Here is a 16881-nt window from a genome sequence, read left to right as displayed (position 1 = left end):
TTGTTAATGAGTTACAAACACTTATAACCACTAAACAGGAGCCTTATTTTAAAGTGTAAAACACTTCACTATTTATTAATGAGTTACAAACACTTATAACCACTAAATAGGAGCCTTATTTTAAAGTATAAAACACTTCACTATTTATTAATGAGTTACAAACACTTATAACCACTAAACAGGAGCCTTATTGTAAAGTGTAAAACACTTCACTATTTATTAATGAGTTACAAACACTTATAACCACTAAATAGGAGCCTTATTTTAAAGTGTAAAACACTTCACTATTTATTAATGAGTTACAAACACTTATAACCACTAAACAGGAGCCTTATTTTAAAGTATAAAACACTTCACTATTTATTAATGAGTTACAAACACTTATAACCACTAAACAGGAGCCTTATTTTAACTCACTATTTATTAATAAGAAACCTTTATAAACACCAGATAGGATCCTTGTTTTAAACTGTAAAACACTTCACTATTTATTCATGACTTACAAACATTTACACAGCTAATATGATTTTGTCACATGAAATATAAGCCTAGTTACAACAGAAACAACCAAACATTTTCATTCATGCAAAACACACTTTTCAGTTCCACTGATTCAGACATTAAAACAGTCGTTGCTGAATGACAATTAGAGCACTTGAAAATAGATCATGACATTCATACTGGAAAGGCTTTTTGAATATCCTTGAACAGGCGTCCAAGTGGCCCATCAGGGTTACGAGAACCAAGCCAGGATGACCATTCAAGTACCATGAGGTGCTCCTTCAACAAAGCCTCTGTACGATTTCCTCTCAGTCTACGGATATGTCCTTTGATGATCCCCCAAGCTCTTTCAATATGTTGTGTGTGGCTACCGGACCGAGGATCCACAAACCACCTGCTATGGTTTGTGGTATAGTGTTTGTACCCAAAGTTTCTCAACACAACCCTGTATGCCCTCCACTCATCACTGATTATGCTACTTCCTGCCTTAACATGCTGTCTGATCAGAGGGACAAGATGCCGTCTTGATCGTTTCTCCACTAGTTTCAACACTACTCTCCGTCTTTTGTCTTTGACTCCCATCATTCCAAAGACCCATTTCTTCCTCCTCCAGGTATTTCCAAACCGGCCCCGCGCATACTGAAAAAAAAAACAAACAAAAAAATATATATATTTTAAAGGGTGAATTATCAGTATAATGCATACAAATGACAGAAAATATTGCACATCTTATTCCAAACTGTTATATTAGCAATTAGGTACATAGGAATAACTATACAGAAATATATCCACTTAAATTTTACACACAAATCAGATTTTTTATTGTCTTTTTATTTATATATAGGAACAGATATTTGTTAATAACTCCTAAGAGGGCCGTGGCAAATAATCTCTGTGTATTTAATGTTTGATAGTTAATAAACATAAACAGCTAGGAAGCAGAACAAGGGTGGGTTTCCCGAAAGCTTTGTAACGCTAAGAACGACGTTAACTCGTACTTAAGATTGATCGTTAATTAAATGAGTGTTTCCCAAAACCCTGCGTAACTAAAGTACTACGGAAACTCGCTCGCAGATTAACGAGTGCCCTCACCCAGTCGTTATTCAGAAAAAATGCATTAAGGGGATTCTGCTTGCAGTTCAGCACCGTAAACACCAGGGGCCGCCAATTTTGAGGGAGAAAAAATATTATTTTTGTGGTTGAATCAAATATAATATATTATATTATATTATAATGACAACTTTGTCTGTAGCTTGTAGTCTAGCTGGGTATATTGGAATTGACCAATCAAACCCACGAATAAATAAAATTAAAATCCAGACTAGTGAAGGTAGAGCTCTTGACAGTAATACTGCAATGAATGCAATCAGTCAATTCCTGCAGATGATGCTCACGGTTTAAGCAAAGCTGCAAAGTCTCCAAGTCCGTGGATTCTGTAATCAGGCTGTTACTGTGGCATGCATGCACTTATACACAATTCCCACCAGGCCAGGAATTACAGCACCACACAATATATTTCCATGCTATTGGGAAAATCCCTGGTACTGTAGGTCCGGTGCAGGGGACGCCTGCGGTGTCTTTAATCACACCTACACGTATTGTAAAGGGTATCAGTGAATGTGCAGGTAATATTTAATATTATTCCTTAATCAGGTGCTTCTAACCAACATTGTGGCCGTTCATCTGGGCAAACTCTGGGGTGTATCAGCTCGCAAATATATAAGTACCAGTCAAAAGTTTGTACACGTCTCATTCAATGTTTTTATTATTTTTTTCTTTAATTTATTTTCTACATTGTAGATTAATATTGAAACCATGAAAACTTTTAATTGACACATATGGAATTATCTATTAAACAAAAAGGTGCATGGCCTTCACAATCCCCTGACCTAAACCCAACTGAGGTGGTGATTTGAGGTGATTTGGGATGACCTGGAGCTTCACAGCATTAAGGAAAAGCCGCAGCTATTGTTCAGCAGCTCCAGAATCTCCTTTAAGATGCTGAGAAAACTATTCCAGGTGACTCTTCCTCATAAAATACCAAGTGTGCAAGTATAAAACATATTCTAGTTGGTTTAAAATGTTTGCTTATAAACTCATGTGTTCCTGTAAATAAATAAATAATTTGAAAATATATATATATATATATATATATATATTTATTTATTAACAGTAATAAATATTTATAAAGACATATAGACATACAGGAGCATACGTCTATGTATAATAATAATAATAATAATAATAATAATAATAATAATAATAATAATAATAATAACTTAATATAACATTAATATTACTATTGATTGATATTGGTATAATATATAATAAATAAGATATATTAGTTTAACCTCTTAACACGCTCTGGCCCGCCGGCGGGCCAGAAAAATATGATATTTAATATCTGGCTGTGTTTATGAATAGTTATAGGTTCAATATAGACACCCAATATACATTTTAAAGCTTAGAATCTCTGCTTTTCAGTTATATAGCTGTATCTCCTTTCAGAAAATAAACATTTAGGGCGAAATATGCCTTGGTTATGAAAATATTAAATCATAATTTTCATATTTCCGTTTATCGGACGTCCATATTTGATCGAATGCGGACATGTTATACACCATTCTGAATAATGTGAGACGGAATCTAAACTTTAATTCCGAATTAAAAGCATTTTATTCGACGCTGCTCCGATTCTGGCCCACAGCCAGACAGGGAGGAGCCTACTGGACAGGACGGTATGAGAATGAGGTCTCTCAGCCAATCAGGTGGCGAGCTCGGCCAGCTGAAAGGCTAAGGAAGAGAGATGCTTGGCCATAGAAACTTTCTCTTATAGACTTTCCACTCAGCAGAACAACCGCTCTTAAAGAGACACTGCGGATTTCTGTTTGTATATGAGTAGACCACACAAAAACCCAGAGTTTACTGCAAAATGAGTTATAAAAGTGGTATTTTTTATTCTTATAAAGTTTCCAGTCCTTTGGAGAAAGAAAAGATCATTACTGGTTCAAATCACTATAACTTCTAACCAGTAATAGGTAGCAGTTTAAAATTTTATATGATGATTGTAAACACATTATAGTAAAATATAGAGCTGTCAAAACACTTCATCCATATAAATAGTTCATTTTATGTGTCTGAAAATAAAAAACATTAATAGAAAATCTGAAAAGCGCCTAAAATTTTTCCTGGTTTTTACCATATTTTGGCCATTACATGTTCAATTGAATAATTAAAATGCCTTAAATGAATTGTGTAAAGGCTTCTTAGTGATATTAATTCATAGAATTGACTCTAAATAATTTAATATTGGAGTGATAAGCCTTCAAATGTGAGTATGTAATTTCAGGCGGAAAATGGTAAAAATAGGCTTGGAGCTTAAGAGGATAAGGTATATTAATAATAGAAAAAAAAGTTTATCTTTCAAAATAGATTAGACTTTTGATTATTTATTTAGATATATGTATCTTTACGAGTATTTTATCAATGCCAAAGTACACCCTTTTTAATAAAAAATTCAGAATATGTAAAATGTTAAGTACAACACATTTCTAAATGTTTTTGGCATAATAGTGAATAAATACTGCATACTGGCAGTGTTAAAACGATGTTTGTAGTTCGATTAAGCGGGCTGTTTCGGGGGAGGAGTCAACAGCTTTTTAAACTCCTTCGTTAATTTCACTTTGCAAAGCTCTTTGGGAAACACTCTTAGAACTGGCTCATTCTTTACTCGCGTCATTCGTTAGTTTGTTTGTTATTCACTAAGATTAATCGCTTTCGCAATACCCACCCCAGCTCAACAGGCTGCTTTAGGCTTTTACTTGCTACATATAATAAACCAAGAATCACAATTAACTTCAAAGAAAATCATCATCAGAAACAGTCATTACTGTCACAGACCTAGTATGTGTGGACTACAAAATAATGGTGTTTTAAGAAGCTCACTTTTAAAACGAACTAAAAAAGGTGTACAAACCTTTCGCTGATGACGGAAGCAGCTCTCATCTATCACAACAAATTCTTTTCGACCACCAAGACACTGCCTGTTCTTTCTTCTTTGTCTTTCCATTGCACAAATGCAGACCCTTCGAATGCATCTTGCCATTTTAGACAAAGTTGTAGAGCTGCCAGCAATGTCATCACTGATCATATCAATCTGCCTGAGCCTCAGTCCTTGTGAGAATCTGTAGTAAAGAGAAATAATGTAATAACAAACATTGACTTCTGTAGCCATTTGAGTACCTTGATGTGGTTATAATGTATTTATAAAAAAAATACTATCTCATATCTTTCATTATTCAAAAACACAGCATAGCACCTGTAAATATACTTCATCCAGTTGAGGAGAGATGATTTAGACTTTTCAAAGAGGGAGCCAGCTCTGATGGTTTTTGAGACTCTTTTATGACCTCTTTTACAGCACCTGTGAACATTACAAACATATATCATCGTGTGCTTCTACACTATCATTTTGTCATGATATATTCTACAAACCTTACACTACATTACTATTTATAGTTTATAAGCAATTAAACATATTGTTAGATTTGCTGATTTATGTTTAAGTAGTACTAGTAGTAGTAGTAGTAGTAATGATGATAATGAGAAGGGATAAGAATTATGTTTATTATATTCATTGTAGCAGTCTGATGATGTTCTATTCAATGACAGAGATTATCATACCAGATGTACTGGTCCTTCTTTGTCACAGAGAACATTTTCATTTTGTGGAAGCAGAGAGGGCATCTGAGCTTCTCCTTCAGAAGGTGTTTCCTCTGCAACCACTTAATTAGCTTCAATGTCTTGCGCTTTGTTTGTTTTCCCTCTATCCGGGCCCGTAACTTTCTTTCCAGTGACATTCTGCTGAAGGTGTACACACCGACAATTGTCAAGAACATTTCTGAAATACCTTATTATACAAGCTTTTTAGTTATATGTATAGCCATTTCATTTATATAGAAAAAACAATTCACACAAGTAAAACTATACACTAAAGCACAATATAATAGAATCCAAAATAGTTAAGTTAAACGTCTGAACAGTGAAAACAACAAATTAATGAATTAATAGGTTTTTGATAAATAAATGAAACCAGCTTATATGAAGCCTTGCAATAACAACCCGAAACAGAGTGAAGTTAGTACTGGGTTGTGCACGGACCAATGGAGTAGTTTGAAAATATAAGGGTTTTCAAGCTTTTACACAGTATAGGACTGCATAATCATTCGTTTTGATCTCATTGCATTTATCCTGCTGTTTAAATAGATCGTACATGTTTACAAATGACAAAAATATTCGTTAAGAGATTGCTTACCTGTTTTGGATATCTCTTAGGTGCCCTCTGCTTCTGAAAATACAAACTAAACAAGATTTTGGCGCTAGAAAGTATAGATCCAACCGCAGCCGACGTTACAGAAGCATCCAATCACAGTCAAACTTGTTGATGACTCATGCCATCATCCCGTCAGGACTTGCAAACCGTAAGGACAACGTTTATTTTTTGCCTGAAAAATCATGGACGGTCAGCATGAAAAAGAACCCTGTACCTCAGCAACTTCTGCTTCCAGTACTCGTCCAAAGAGGCTCCCAAAGCGTCAACAAAAGACCCAAATCTCAACAGATGAGCGAGACGGTAGGTTTTGTGTGTTATACCGTTATCTATAAGCTAGTTGACTAAACTATTCAGTAAGCCTGCAACTTTCCCCGGTTTTTCTAGCCTGCGTAGCAGTTAGCTAGCTAGCTATAGAGCTTACTAAGCTAGCTGACATGAGCTAGCTTGTTTAACGTCTTTCCTTCACGTATATTTCAGTGCCACAGACATGAAATTGCTTTCAACACAAGGCAAATAAGCAAATGTATTCATTCCGAGTTTAGTTGAGTAGCTAGACTTTAGTGTGCATTTTAACTACAAAGTCAAAGTCAAATACAATAATAGTACTAATACTACTACTTATAATAATGTTAATAAGAATGATCATACTAGTATGCTTCAGAACTATGGTGTATTTATGTTAACTATAAAAGTGTTCACAAAGGCCTTAAAAGAGATCTTAAAGCGTTTGGATTTGTCTTATTGTCTAATTATTATTATTATTATTATTATTATTATTATTATTATTATTATTATTATCATTATTATTATTATTATATGTTGCATATTGTTATTTGTAGCAGAACTTTTGTCTAGAGTCTAAATAATATTTTTCGTTTTTCGTGTTTTTTTTTATTCTCCCTTTCAAATAATATTTTTCGTTTTTCGTGTATTTTTAATTCTCCCTTTCAAATAATATATTTCGTTTTAACTGTATTTTTAATTCTCCCTTTCAAGTAATATTTTTCGTTTTAAGTTTATTTTCTAATTCACCCTTTCAGGTAACATTTTTCGTTTTTCGTGTATTTTTCTTAAATTCTCCCTTTCAAATAATATTTTTCGTTTTTCGTGTATTTTTAATTCTCCCTTTCAAATAATATTTTTCGTTTTAACTGTATTTTCTAATTCACCCTTTCAGGTAACATTTTTCGTTTTAAGTGCATTTTCTAATTCTCCATTTCAAATAACATTTTTCGTTTTAAGTGCATTTTCTAATTCTCCCTTTCAAATAATATTTTTCGTTTTAACTGTATTTTCTAATTCTCCATTTTAAATAATATTTTTGTTTTAACTGTATTTTCTAATTCTCCATTTTAAATAATATTTTTGTTTTAACTGTATTTTCTAATTCTCCATTTTAAATAATATTTTTGTTTTAACTGTATTTTCTAATTCTCCATTTTAAATAATATTTTTGTTTTAACTGTATTTTCTAATTCTCCATTTAAAATAATATTTTTGTTTTAACTGTATTTTCTAATTCTCCATTTAAAATAATATTTTTGTTTTAACTGTATTTTCTAATTCTTCCATAATATTTTTCTTTTAAGTTTATTTTTTAATTCTCCCTTTTAAATAATATTTTTAGTTTTAAGTTTATTTTCTAATTCTCCCTTTCAAATATTATTTTTATTTTTCTAATTGTTCCTTTAAATTAATATTTTTATGGTGTTCGAGTTCGTGTATTTTTCTCCTTAGTGCTCCGTTCTCGTTTGCTAAAGCATCTGTCACTGCTGAGTTCATTGGAGTAGTGCAGTAATTATGATCTGGCGCTAACTGCGCGTCCATCTCCAGGTCGAGTCAGGCGCTGCTAAGAACGGGGAAGGGTATCTTGACCGGTTTAGTGCCGTACAGAAGCATATTGCGGCCACTTATGAGAAAAAAAACGACATAGATATATCGTTATTACGACAAGTTTTAATACGTTTATCTACCACAGCGTTTCTCCAAGCTCTCTCCAGACGCGGACACGCGTCGGCGGGGCAGCCGAAGGCTCCGCTACCAGTGGCAAATAGATCGGGTCCAAAAAAATCCAGCCGATCCGTGCCGCCCCATAAACTGTCATTATGAGCTCGTTTGAATGAGCAAAATTTAATTTAATTTAATTAAGTATAGACTTATTATTTAAGGTTTGTTTTAATAATTTGAACGAGCGAAATTATGTCTATATTTAAGAAAAAGGTTTTATTACAAATGTCCGAAAAAAGAAAACACAAAGAAAGCGAACAATGATCCACAGGCCTAAACATCGATAAATTAGGCTACAAGAATGATGTCTGAATGACTTTCCTCTAATTTAATATAATTTAAATTGGTTTTTGGAATATATAATATTTTCAATATTATAAATAGACCAAGAACATAAACATACTTTACAATTACTTTCATCTGCTTTATTAAAATTGACAGTGTTTAAGAATATAAAATATTCTCTAAACAAGCTATTTTTCCTATATTGTGATTATCACGCAATAGCTTTTGGTAAAATAAAAATATCATTGAAAACAGTACATTATAATTATACATTATACATTATTAATCATTTTTTTGAGCCTCACCCAGCCGAGTTCAGGTCGGACATGGGGTCGGGCAGATCTAAATCTAAACTTTAGTGGTGACACCACAGGGCAAAATCTGGACACTGTACTATCTAACCGTAACAATAAAACATCAGTAAGCCATGCTTTTTAATATCCATGCTTTTTAATATCAAAACAGCCTACATTTTCCACAAAATATTACTTTATTCTCCTAATATTAGACTTTATTCCTGAAGCCAACTGTTTTTGTTGTCTGTTATACTGTTGTTGGGGGAAGGGGTTTTAGTGCACATCATGTTGCAGTGAATGCTGGGGACTGTACTGCAACACATTGTGAAACTGGCTGATATTAATGGTATGTTAAAATAATGTTATGGACCTGATAGGATTTTGGCTTGGGCTTTATATTTGACACATTGGTTCTACAATATATCTGCTGGCCAACGGTCCCAGTATTCATATTTATTAACCTTTTCATAGGTTTTGGACGCTTATGGATCAATGGCAGAAATAAGATTAACAGAGATTAGTTAAATGAAATATAAAATGATGAACAGATGTGATTATGGCTACATTGTACACATTTTGAACTGTCAGTATTGCCTATATATCAGCGAATGTACAAAAATAAAAACACATTCTTGAAACACTTACCAACCCAAAATACATTTACAAATGGCAGAAAGACATTTACCAGCCTAAAACACAGCTACAAATGGGCAAAGCTCTTTTACAAATTAATATGAAGTGGTTGTGGTGGTAACATGAAACCACAGGTATCAAACCTGTCTGCAAAGGGTCAGTGTGGCTTAAGGCTTAAGTTCTAAGTTGTTGAGACTGACTGATTAAATGAGCAGGTTTGGAAAGAAATCCTGCAGTCACACCGGCCCTGTATGGAATGGCCCTTCCATTTTTCTTGTGAGAAGTTTTTTTTTTTTTTTAAAGAGAACACATAAACACATAAAATGCACAGGCTGAGTCTAAACCCCCTGGAGATGTTAACGAAAGTAAGTGGACTATAACACTAGTTAGGCAGAGATGTTCATTGTTTTTAAAGTATACTCACCCCCTCCACATGTCTTGCTGTGCTACACACCTCCATTTGTTTTGTCCCAGAAGCACTTTGATTGACACAAACGTCATCTGTATGTACCTCCTTTTTCCATCTGACTTGCCATTTCGGCATTTGGCTGTTTGTATAAAGGTTTTGGGCTGGTAAAAGTGTTTTGGCAACTTGCAAATGTGGTTTAGGCTGGTAATAGTATTTCAAAGCTTCAAAATTGAATTTTAATACATTTGTTTTGCCCTTCATGGACTGATTTTGGATCAATTAATAAATGGTACACACAGTGTAATTTGTTAGATAATAGCTGTTGTGCCATTCTGATTTTTATATATCTGTTTTTATGCTCAGCTTCTGACCTAGCCCCTACTGCAGTAGTGCTTCTTAACAAGGAGAAGCAAGAACTGAACCTTCTTAAGGAGAAGTTGGAATGGCAGAAGAAGAAGATTCAAGAACTGGAAGAAGAGAGAGATTTCCTTCGTGGACAGTTGTCTGCCCTCACAGGTACATGGCTAGAATTATTTCATTTCAGACATTAACCAAGGAGCTGGTTTTATAAACATTATATGATATCTGTACTGGGGGAGTAAAAAATAACATATCCTTACTTTTTACTATATAGGCCACTTAATATTTACAGTATAGTAAAATAACAATAGTTGTTGTATTAAATAAGTAAACATATAGGCTAAAATCTCTGTTGTTCTTTTTTGTACTTTTCAGCAATGCAAGAAAGCATGGACAACAAAGTCACTGTGAATGATTCGGAAACCTCCAATACGTCATCCATGTCCTCCTCTTCCTCATCCTCATCCTCATCTTCAACCCCCAAGAAGCGCAAATCCAAAAAGAAGCACAGCAAGGCAGCCAAAAAACACAAGAGAGAGCACAAGACGTTTCGGCAGCGCGGTAAGAATCAAATAATTGTTACAGATATCTCTATGTACTTGCAGAATATATAGGTAATGCAAAAATGATCATTCTCTTATTTAGGTTTAGAGTTAGGTCTTGTTTTCTAAAGTTAACATTGTTGCTATTTGGGAATCTTTTTGGCTGAGAGAGCCATGAATGCCACATATTTAAGTTGGCTTGGAAAAGCCAACTTATTGTTCTTCGTAATCTTCTTATTATTATTATTCTCGCCACAATTTCTGTAACGCTACTCCTCCTACAGCTTTTAACGTAGAATCACGAAATTTTGCAGTATCGTAGTACCTATAACTTAGGTTGCTTGTGCTTTTTGAAGCGATATATCGTACGGTTTTCGTAAAAACTTCGTAAAGGTATTTTTTTAAAGACATTTTTTTCCCATAGGAATGAATGGGGCGAATTTTGAAACGTCCGTAACCGCCACAATTTTTGAGATACAAACACCAAATTCGGCGAGCTTATAGATCTTATCGAGATCTTTAAATTAATGCGCACGGAACCCCTTCTCTCCCCTGCTCCTCCAGTACTGTAAGTGTATGGAGGAGCTGCTGTATGGAGCAGCTATCAGTCAAAAGTTTGGACACCCCGGCACCCCAGCCAGGGCTTTGCAACCACCTATTAACTGCTTAGCAACCACCTTAGCAACCACCTGGAAAACGTTAGCAACTGCCTAGCAACCACTTAGCAACACCTTAGCAACCACCTGGAAAATGTTAACATCTGCCTAGCAACCACTTAGCAACCACTTTAGAAATTATAGCAACTGCTTAGCAACCAGTTAGCAACACCTTAGCAACCACCAGGAAAATGTTAGAAACTGCCTAGCTACAGCTTAGCAACCACTTTAGAAATGAAAGCAACTGCCTAGCAACCACTTAGCAACCACTTTAGAAACGATAGCAACTGCCTAGCAACCACTTAGCAACACCTTAGCAACCACTAGGAAAACATTAGCAATTGCCTAGCAACCACTTTAGAAATGATAGCAACTGCCTAGCAACCACTTAGCAACACCTTAGCAACCAATAGGAAAACGTTAGCAACTGCCTAGCAACCACTGTAGAAATGATAGCAACTGCCTAGCAACCACCTGGAAAATGTTAGCAACTGCCAAGCAACCACTTAGCAACCATGTGGAATATGTTAGCAACTGCCTAGAAACCGCTTAGCAACCACTTTAGAAATGTAAGCAACCACCTATTAACTGCTTAGCAACCACCTTAGCAACCACCTGGAAAACGTTAGCAACTGCCTAGCAACCACTTAGCAAACACTTTCGAAATTATAGCAACTGCCTAGTAACCAGTTAGCAACACCTTAGCAACCACCAGGAAAATGTTAGAAACTGCCTAGCAACAGCTTAGCAACCACTTTAGAAATGAAAGCAACTGCCTAGCAACCACTTAAAACCACTTTAGAAATGAAAGCAACTGCCTAGCAACCACTTAGCAACCACTTGGAAAACGTTAGCAACTGCCTAGCAACCATCTGGTAAACATTAGCAACTGCCTAGCAACCACTTTATTAACAATAGCAACTGCCTAGCAACCACTTAGCAACACCTTAGCAACCACTAGGAAAACGTTAGCAACTGCCTAGCAACCACTGTAGAAATGATAGCAACTGCCTAGCAACCACTTAGCAACAACTTAGCAACCACTAGGAAAACGTTAGCAACTGCCTAGCAACCACTTTAGAAATGATAGCAACTGCCTAGCAACCACTTAGCAACAACTTAGCAACCAATAGGAAAACGTTAGCAACTTCCTAGCAAACACTTTAGAAATGATAGCAACTGCCTAGCAACCACCTGGAAAATGTTAGCAACTGCCTAGCAACCACTTAGCAACCATGTGGAATATGTTAGCAACTGCCTAGCAACCGCTTAGCAACCACTTTAGAAATGTAAGCAACCACCTATTAACTGCTTAGCAACCACCTTAGCAACCACCTGGAAAACGTTAGCAACTGCCTAGCAACCACTTAGCAACACCTTAGCAACCACCTGGAAAACGTTAGCAACTGCCTAGTAACCACTAAGCAAACACTTTAGAAATTATAGCAACTGCCTAGTAACCAGTTAGCAACACCTTAGCAACCACCAGGAAAATGTTAGAAACTGCTTAGCAACAGCTTAGCAACCACTTTAGAAACGAAAGCAACTGCCTAGCAACCACTTAGCAACCACTTTAGAAATGAAAGCAACTGCCTAGCAACCACTTAGCAACCACTTGGAAAACGTTAGCAACTGCCTAGCAACCACCTGGTAAACATTACCAAATGCTTAGCAACCACTTAGCAACCACTTTATTAACGATAGCAACTTCCTAGCAACCACTTAGCAACACCTTAGCAACCACTAGGAAAACGTTAGCAACTGCCTAGCAACCACTTAGCAACCACTTGGAAAACGTTAGCAACTGCCTAGCAACCACCTGGTAAACATTACCAAATGCTTAGCAACCACTTAGCAACCACTTTATTAACGATAGCAACTTCCTAGCAACCACTTAGCAACACCTTAGCAACCACTAGGAAAACGTTAGCAACTGCCTAGCAACCACTTTAGAAATGATAGCAACTGCCTAGCAACCACTTAGCAACACCTTAACAACCACTAGGAAAACGTTAGCAACTGCCTAGCAACCACTTAGCAACCACTTTAGAAATGATAGCAACTGCCTAGCAACCACTTAGCAACCACCTGGAATATGTTAGCAACTGCCTAGCAACCAGTTAGCTACACCTTAGCAACCACCTGGAAAACGTTATCAACTGCATAGCAACCACTCTAGAAATGATAGCAACTGCCTAGCAACCAAATAGCAACAGCTTAGCAACCCCCTGAAAAACGTTAGCAACTGCCTAGCAACCACTTAGCAATCATGTGGAATATGTTAGCAAATGCCTAGCAACCACCTAGCAACCATGTGGAATATGTTAGTAGCTGCCTAGCAACCACTTAGCAACTACTTTAGAAACAATAGCAACTGCCTAGCAACCACTTAGCAACACCTTAACAACCACTAGGAAAACGTTAGCAACTGCCTAGCAACCACTTAGCAACCACTTTAGAAATGATAGCCACTGCCTAGCAACCACTTTGCAACCATCTGGAATACGTTAGCAACTGCCTAGCAACCAGTTAGCTACACCTTAGCAACCACCTGGAAAACTTTATCAACTGCATAGCAACCACTCTAAAAATGATAGCAACTGCCTAGCAACCAATTAGCAACCACTTTAAAAATGATAGCAACTGCCTAGGAACCACTTAGCAACACCTTAGCAACCACCTGGAAAACGTTAGCAACTGCTTAGCAACAGCTTAGCAACCACTTTAGAAATCACAGCAACTGCCTAGCAACCACTAAGTAACCACGTGGAATATGTTAGCAACTGCCTAGCAACCACTTTAGAAATGACAGAAACTGCCTAGCAACCACTAAGCTACCACTTAGCAACCACATGGAAAACGTTAGCAACTGCCTAGCAACCACTTTAGAAACACCTTAGCAACCGCCTAGCAACACCTTAGCAACCACCTAGCAACACCTTAGCAACCACCCCAGATACCATAGCAACACCTTAGCAACCACCTAGCAACACCTTAGCAACCACCCCAGATACCATAGCAACACCTCAGCAACCACCCCAGATACAGTAGCAACACCTTAGCAACCACCTAGCAACACCCTAGCAACCACCTAGCAACCACCTAGCAACACCTTAGCAACCACCCCAGATACCATAGCAACACCTTAGCAACCACCTAGCAACAGGTTAGCAACCACCTAGCAACATCTTAGCAACCACCCTGGATACCATAGCAACACCTTAGCAACAACCTAGCAACACCCTAGCAACCACCTGGTTTATGTTAGCAACTGCCTAGCAACCAGTTAGCAACAGCTTAGCAACCACCTGGAAAATATTAGCAACTGCCTAGCAACAGCTTAGCAACCACTTCAGAAATGATAGCAAGCAACCGCCTAGCAACACATTAGCAATCAAAAGCTTAACCAAAAGTTTTACGATTTCATCATTTGAACAAATGTTTTTAGATTTCAGCATTTAACCAAAGGTTTTAGATTTCATCGTTGAACCAAACGTTTTTGGATTTCAGCGTTTAAAGAAACGTTTTTAGATTTCAGCATTTTTAGCATTTAGCGTTTAGCCAAAGGTTAACAGCATATCAATGACTCTTCACACCCTTCAGACAGAAACAGCTTAGCAACCATTTTAAATTTTTAACGTTATTAGTGTTCTTTTCCAAGCCAACTTAAAGTTCGTTCACGAACTTTACCTTTTCTAGTTTAAAATGTAATTCTGTGAGAGCCATGCAGTATGTTTAAAAAAAAAAAAGTAAATGTGTGCATTTTATGCAAGACCAACCAAGTACAGTAAGTATCTGAATTCTTTTTAATAACATTGTTATGCTGTTGCTTACCAATGATGAATAAAGTACTTCTTACCATTTGACTTCTGTATTTTATTGCTAACAATATTGTAAATTGATGCGTAAAATTAATCATGTAACCATGAGATTTTGGATCTTTCTTAATTTGACAAATTCATGTGACAGTATTTGTTAAATGGCAGGCTTAAAATCAAGGATGCAACCCAGTAGAACAGTTATGTAATGGGTAGTTCAGGCTCTGAAATCCAATAGCTTTAAGAGTATGCTTGCCTATTGATTTTAGAATGAAAGGATCATTTTCAATGTTTTTCATTTTATTTTTGCAGAGTCTAGTAAAATAGTAAAAGTTCCAAAAACAATGTTCTCATACTGTACATCTGTATTCACCCCACTTAAAAACTTTTCCCAGCTGCATGTTTAAGTGCAAAGACTGCGAAATTAGTCTTGTTTATCTGGATGTGGTGCAGTATGTAAGATGTTGAATAGAAATAGTTAGATAGCTGATATTACTTTATAAATGTGGTACCTTTTTGTCTGTTTCTAACCTCATCATATCGTCCAGCTCTAGCTGAAACAAAGCGTATGGTTTTGTGTAGTGAAACCTTTTTCAAAGTAACTTAATGTTTTGTTTTTTTTCTGCCTAGTACAAACACCGAGTGAAATTGTCTGCCGCTACAGATCCATCCTCAAAACCTTGCCAAAGACAAAGACCATGACCAAAGCGTTCCAGAAGCACGGCATTGACAGAAACACTGTGGTGTGCACTTCAGCGATTGGAGAGCTCGCTATTGCAGCTCCTGAGGTCTATGAGGAGACACTGGCCAAGAGGTCTACTGGAGAGACAGTGCTGGCATTTGCTAAGCGCTGTGAGGCTGCTATTCAGAAAGATGAAGAATTAAAAGAAAAAATAGAAATCATGAAAGCTAAGGGTACCCTCCTCCCCATGAGGAGAAACAAACCTGTTTAATGGTTATGTACACTTGATTGTGTTTAAAGTGTATTGGGCACACTGGTTCAAGTTTGAGTGAAAAAGAAAAATCAGTACATACATATATCAGTATGTGAGGTATATTTTTAGTTTCTTTAGGTTTTGTTTAGATTTTGATTAGGATTCTTTGTTTAGGAAGACATAGACCTTGTGAAGATTAAGATTAAGAGACTTTAAAGACTTATTTAATTTGAGTATTGGTCAATTTTATTTATTTTAAATACATTTTATTTATATTTTTATTTCAAATACATTTTATTTATACAATTTAAATACCATGCTAAAAGGTCTATGCATGTTTAGTTATGACAGTTTAAATTTGAGTGCCCTTAACACTCAGGAGTAATGTGTAAATAAAACTTTTTTTCTTATTTCTGTTGTCATTGCATTTTTATTGTTTAAATGTGACTGACTGATTACTCATGTGTTTTACACTCAAAAATTATTTAGTGGTTATAAGTGTTTGTTACTCATTAATAAATAGTGAAGTGTTTTACACTTTAAAATAAGGCTCCTGTTTAGTGGTTATAAGTGTTTGTAACTCATTAATAAATAGTGAAGTGTTTTATACTTTAAAATAAGGCTCCTGTTTAGTGGTTATAAGTGTTTGTAACTCATTAATAAATAGTGAAGTGTTTTATACTTTAAAATAAGGCTCCTGTTTAGTGGTTATAAGTGTTTGTAACTCATTAATAAATAGTGAAGTGTTTTACACTTTAAAATAAGGCTCCTGTTTAGTGGTTATAAGTGTTTGTAACTCATTAATAAATAGTGAAGTGTTTTACACTTTAAAATAAGGCTCCTGTTTAGTGGTTATAAGTGTTTGTAACTCATTAATAAATAGTGAAGTGTTTTACACTTTAAAATAAGGCTCCTATTTAGTGGTTATAAGTGTTTGTAACTCATTAATAAATAGTGAAGTGTTTTATACTTTAAAATAAGGCTCCTGTTTAGTGGTTATAAGTGTTTGTAACTCATTAATAAATAGTGAAGTGTTTTATACTTTAAAATAAGGCTCCTGTTTAGTGGTTATAAGTGTTTGTAACTCATTAACAAATAATGAAGTGT

The 16881-nt window shown here is 35.6% G+C and overlaps 3 protein-coding genes across 6 annotated transcripts in view; 1 reads left to right on the top strand and 2 right to left on the bottom strand.

Moving 5' to 3' along the window:
• Nucleotides 1-16881, bottom strand: part of LOC111192016 (GTPase IMAP family member 8-like) — a 74075-nt gene that overhangs the window by 49474 nt on the left and 7720 nt on the right. The gene's annotated exons all lie outside the window — the stretch shown is intronic.
• LOC111192391 (uncharacterized) lies at nt 404-5392 on the bottom strand. The gene is made up of 4 exons (XM_049473486.1): nt 5185-5392; nt 4820-4924; nt 4478-4685; nt 404-1140 (listed from the first exon to the last, which is right to left on the bottom strand). Exons 1-4 carry the CDS (start codon nt 5358-5360, stop codon nt 676-678), a joined length of 954 nt encoding a protein of 317 aa, XP_049329443.1. The 5' UTR covers nt 5361-5392; the 3' UTR covers nt 404-675.
• On the top strand, nt 7298-16234 carry LOC111192392 (coiled-coil domain-containing protein 106). Of its 2 annotated transcripts, XM_049473494.1 has the most exons (3): nt 7298-9979; nt 10199-10384; nt 15470-16234. In XM_049473494.1, the coding sequence occupies exons 2-3, from the start codon at nt 10201-10203 to the stop codon at nt 15790-15792; spliced, it is 507 nt and encodes a 168-aa protein (XP_049329451.1). In that variant the 5' UTR covers nt 7298-9979; nt 10199-10200; the 3' UTR covers nt 15793-16234. The 2 variants fall into 2 exon arrangements, with proteins under 2 accessions (XP_049329451.1, XP_049329450.1); XM_049473493.1 differs by having other exon boundaries at nt 7299-10384.

Source organism: Astyanax mexicanus, unplaced genomic scaffold, assembly GCF_023375975.1.
Source record: "Astyanax mexicanus isolate ESR-SI-001 unplaced genomic scaffold, AstMex3_surface scaffold_38, whole genome shotgun sequence".
Lineage (NCBI taxonomy): Eukaryota > Metazoa > Chordata > Actinopteri > Characiformes > Acestrorhamphidae > Astyanax > Astyanax mexicanus.
The sequence above is the reverse complement of the archived record's forward strand: the minus strand, read 5'-3'. Positions and strand labels throughout refer to the sequence as shown.

Bases quoted from the DNA above. Each gene is read 5' to 3' on its own strand.
- LOC111192392 (XM_049473494.1), top strand. From the start codon at position 10,201: ATGCAAGAAAGCATGGACAACAAAGTCACTGTGAATGATTCGGAAACC. The intron at 10,385-15,469 runs GTAAGAATCAAA...TTTTCTGCCTAG, and splicing joins CAAGACGTTTCGGCAGCGCG to TACAAACACCGAGTGAAATT.
- LOC111192391 (XM_049473486.1), bottom strand. From the start codon at position 5,360: ATGTCACTGGAAAGAAAGTTACGGGCCCGGATAGAGGGAAAACAAACA. The intron at 4,686-4,819 runs GTGCTATGCTGT...TCTTTACTACAG, and splicing joins TGGATGAAGTATATTTACAG to ATTCTCACAAGGACTGAGGC. The intron at 1,141-4,477 runs GTTTGTACACCT...TTTTTTTTTCAG, and splicing joins GCTTCCGTCATCAGCGAAAG to TATGCGCGGGGCCGGTTTGG.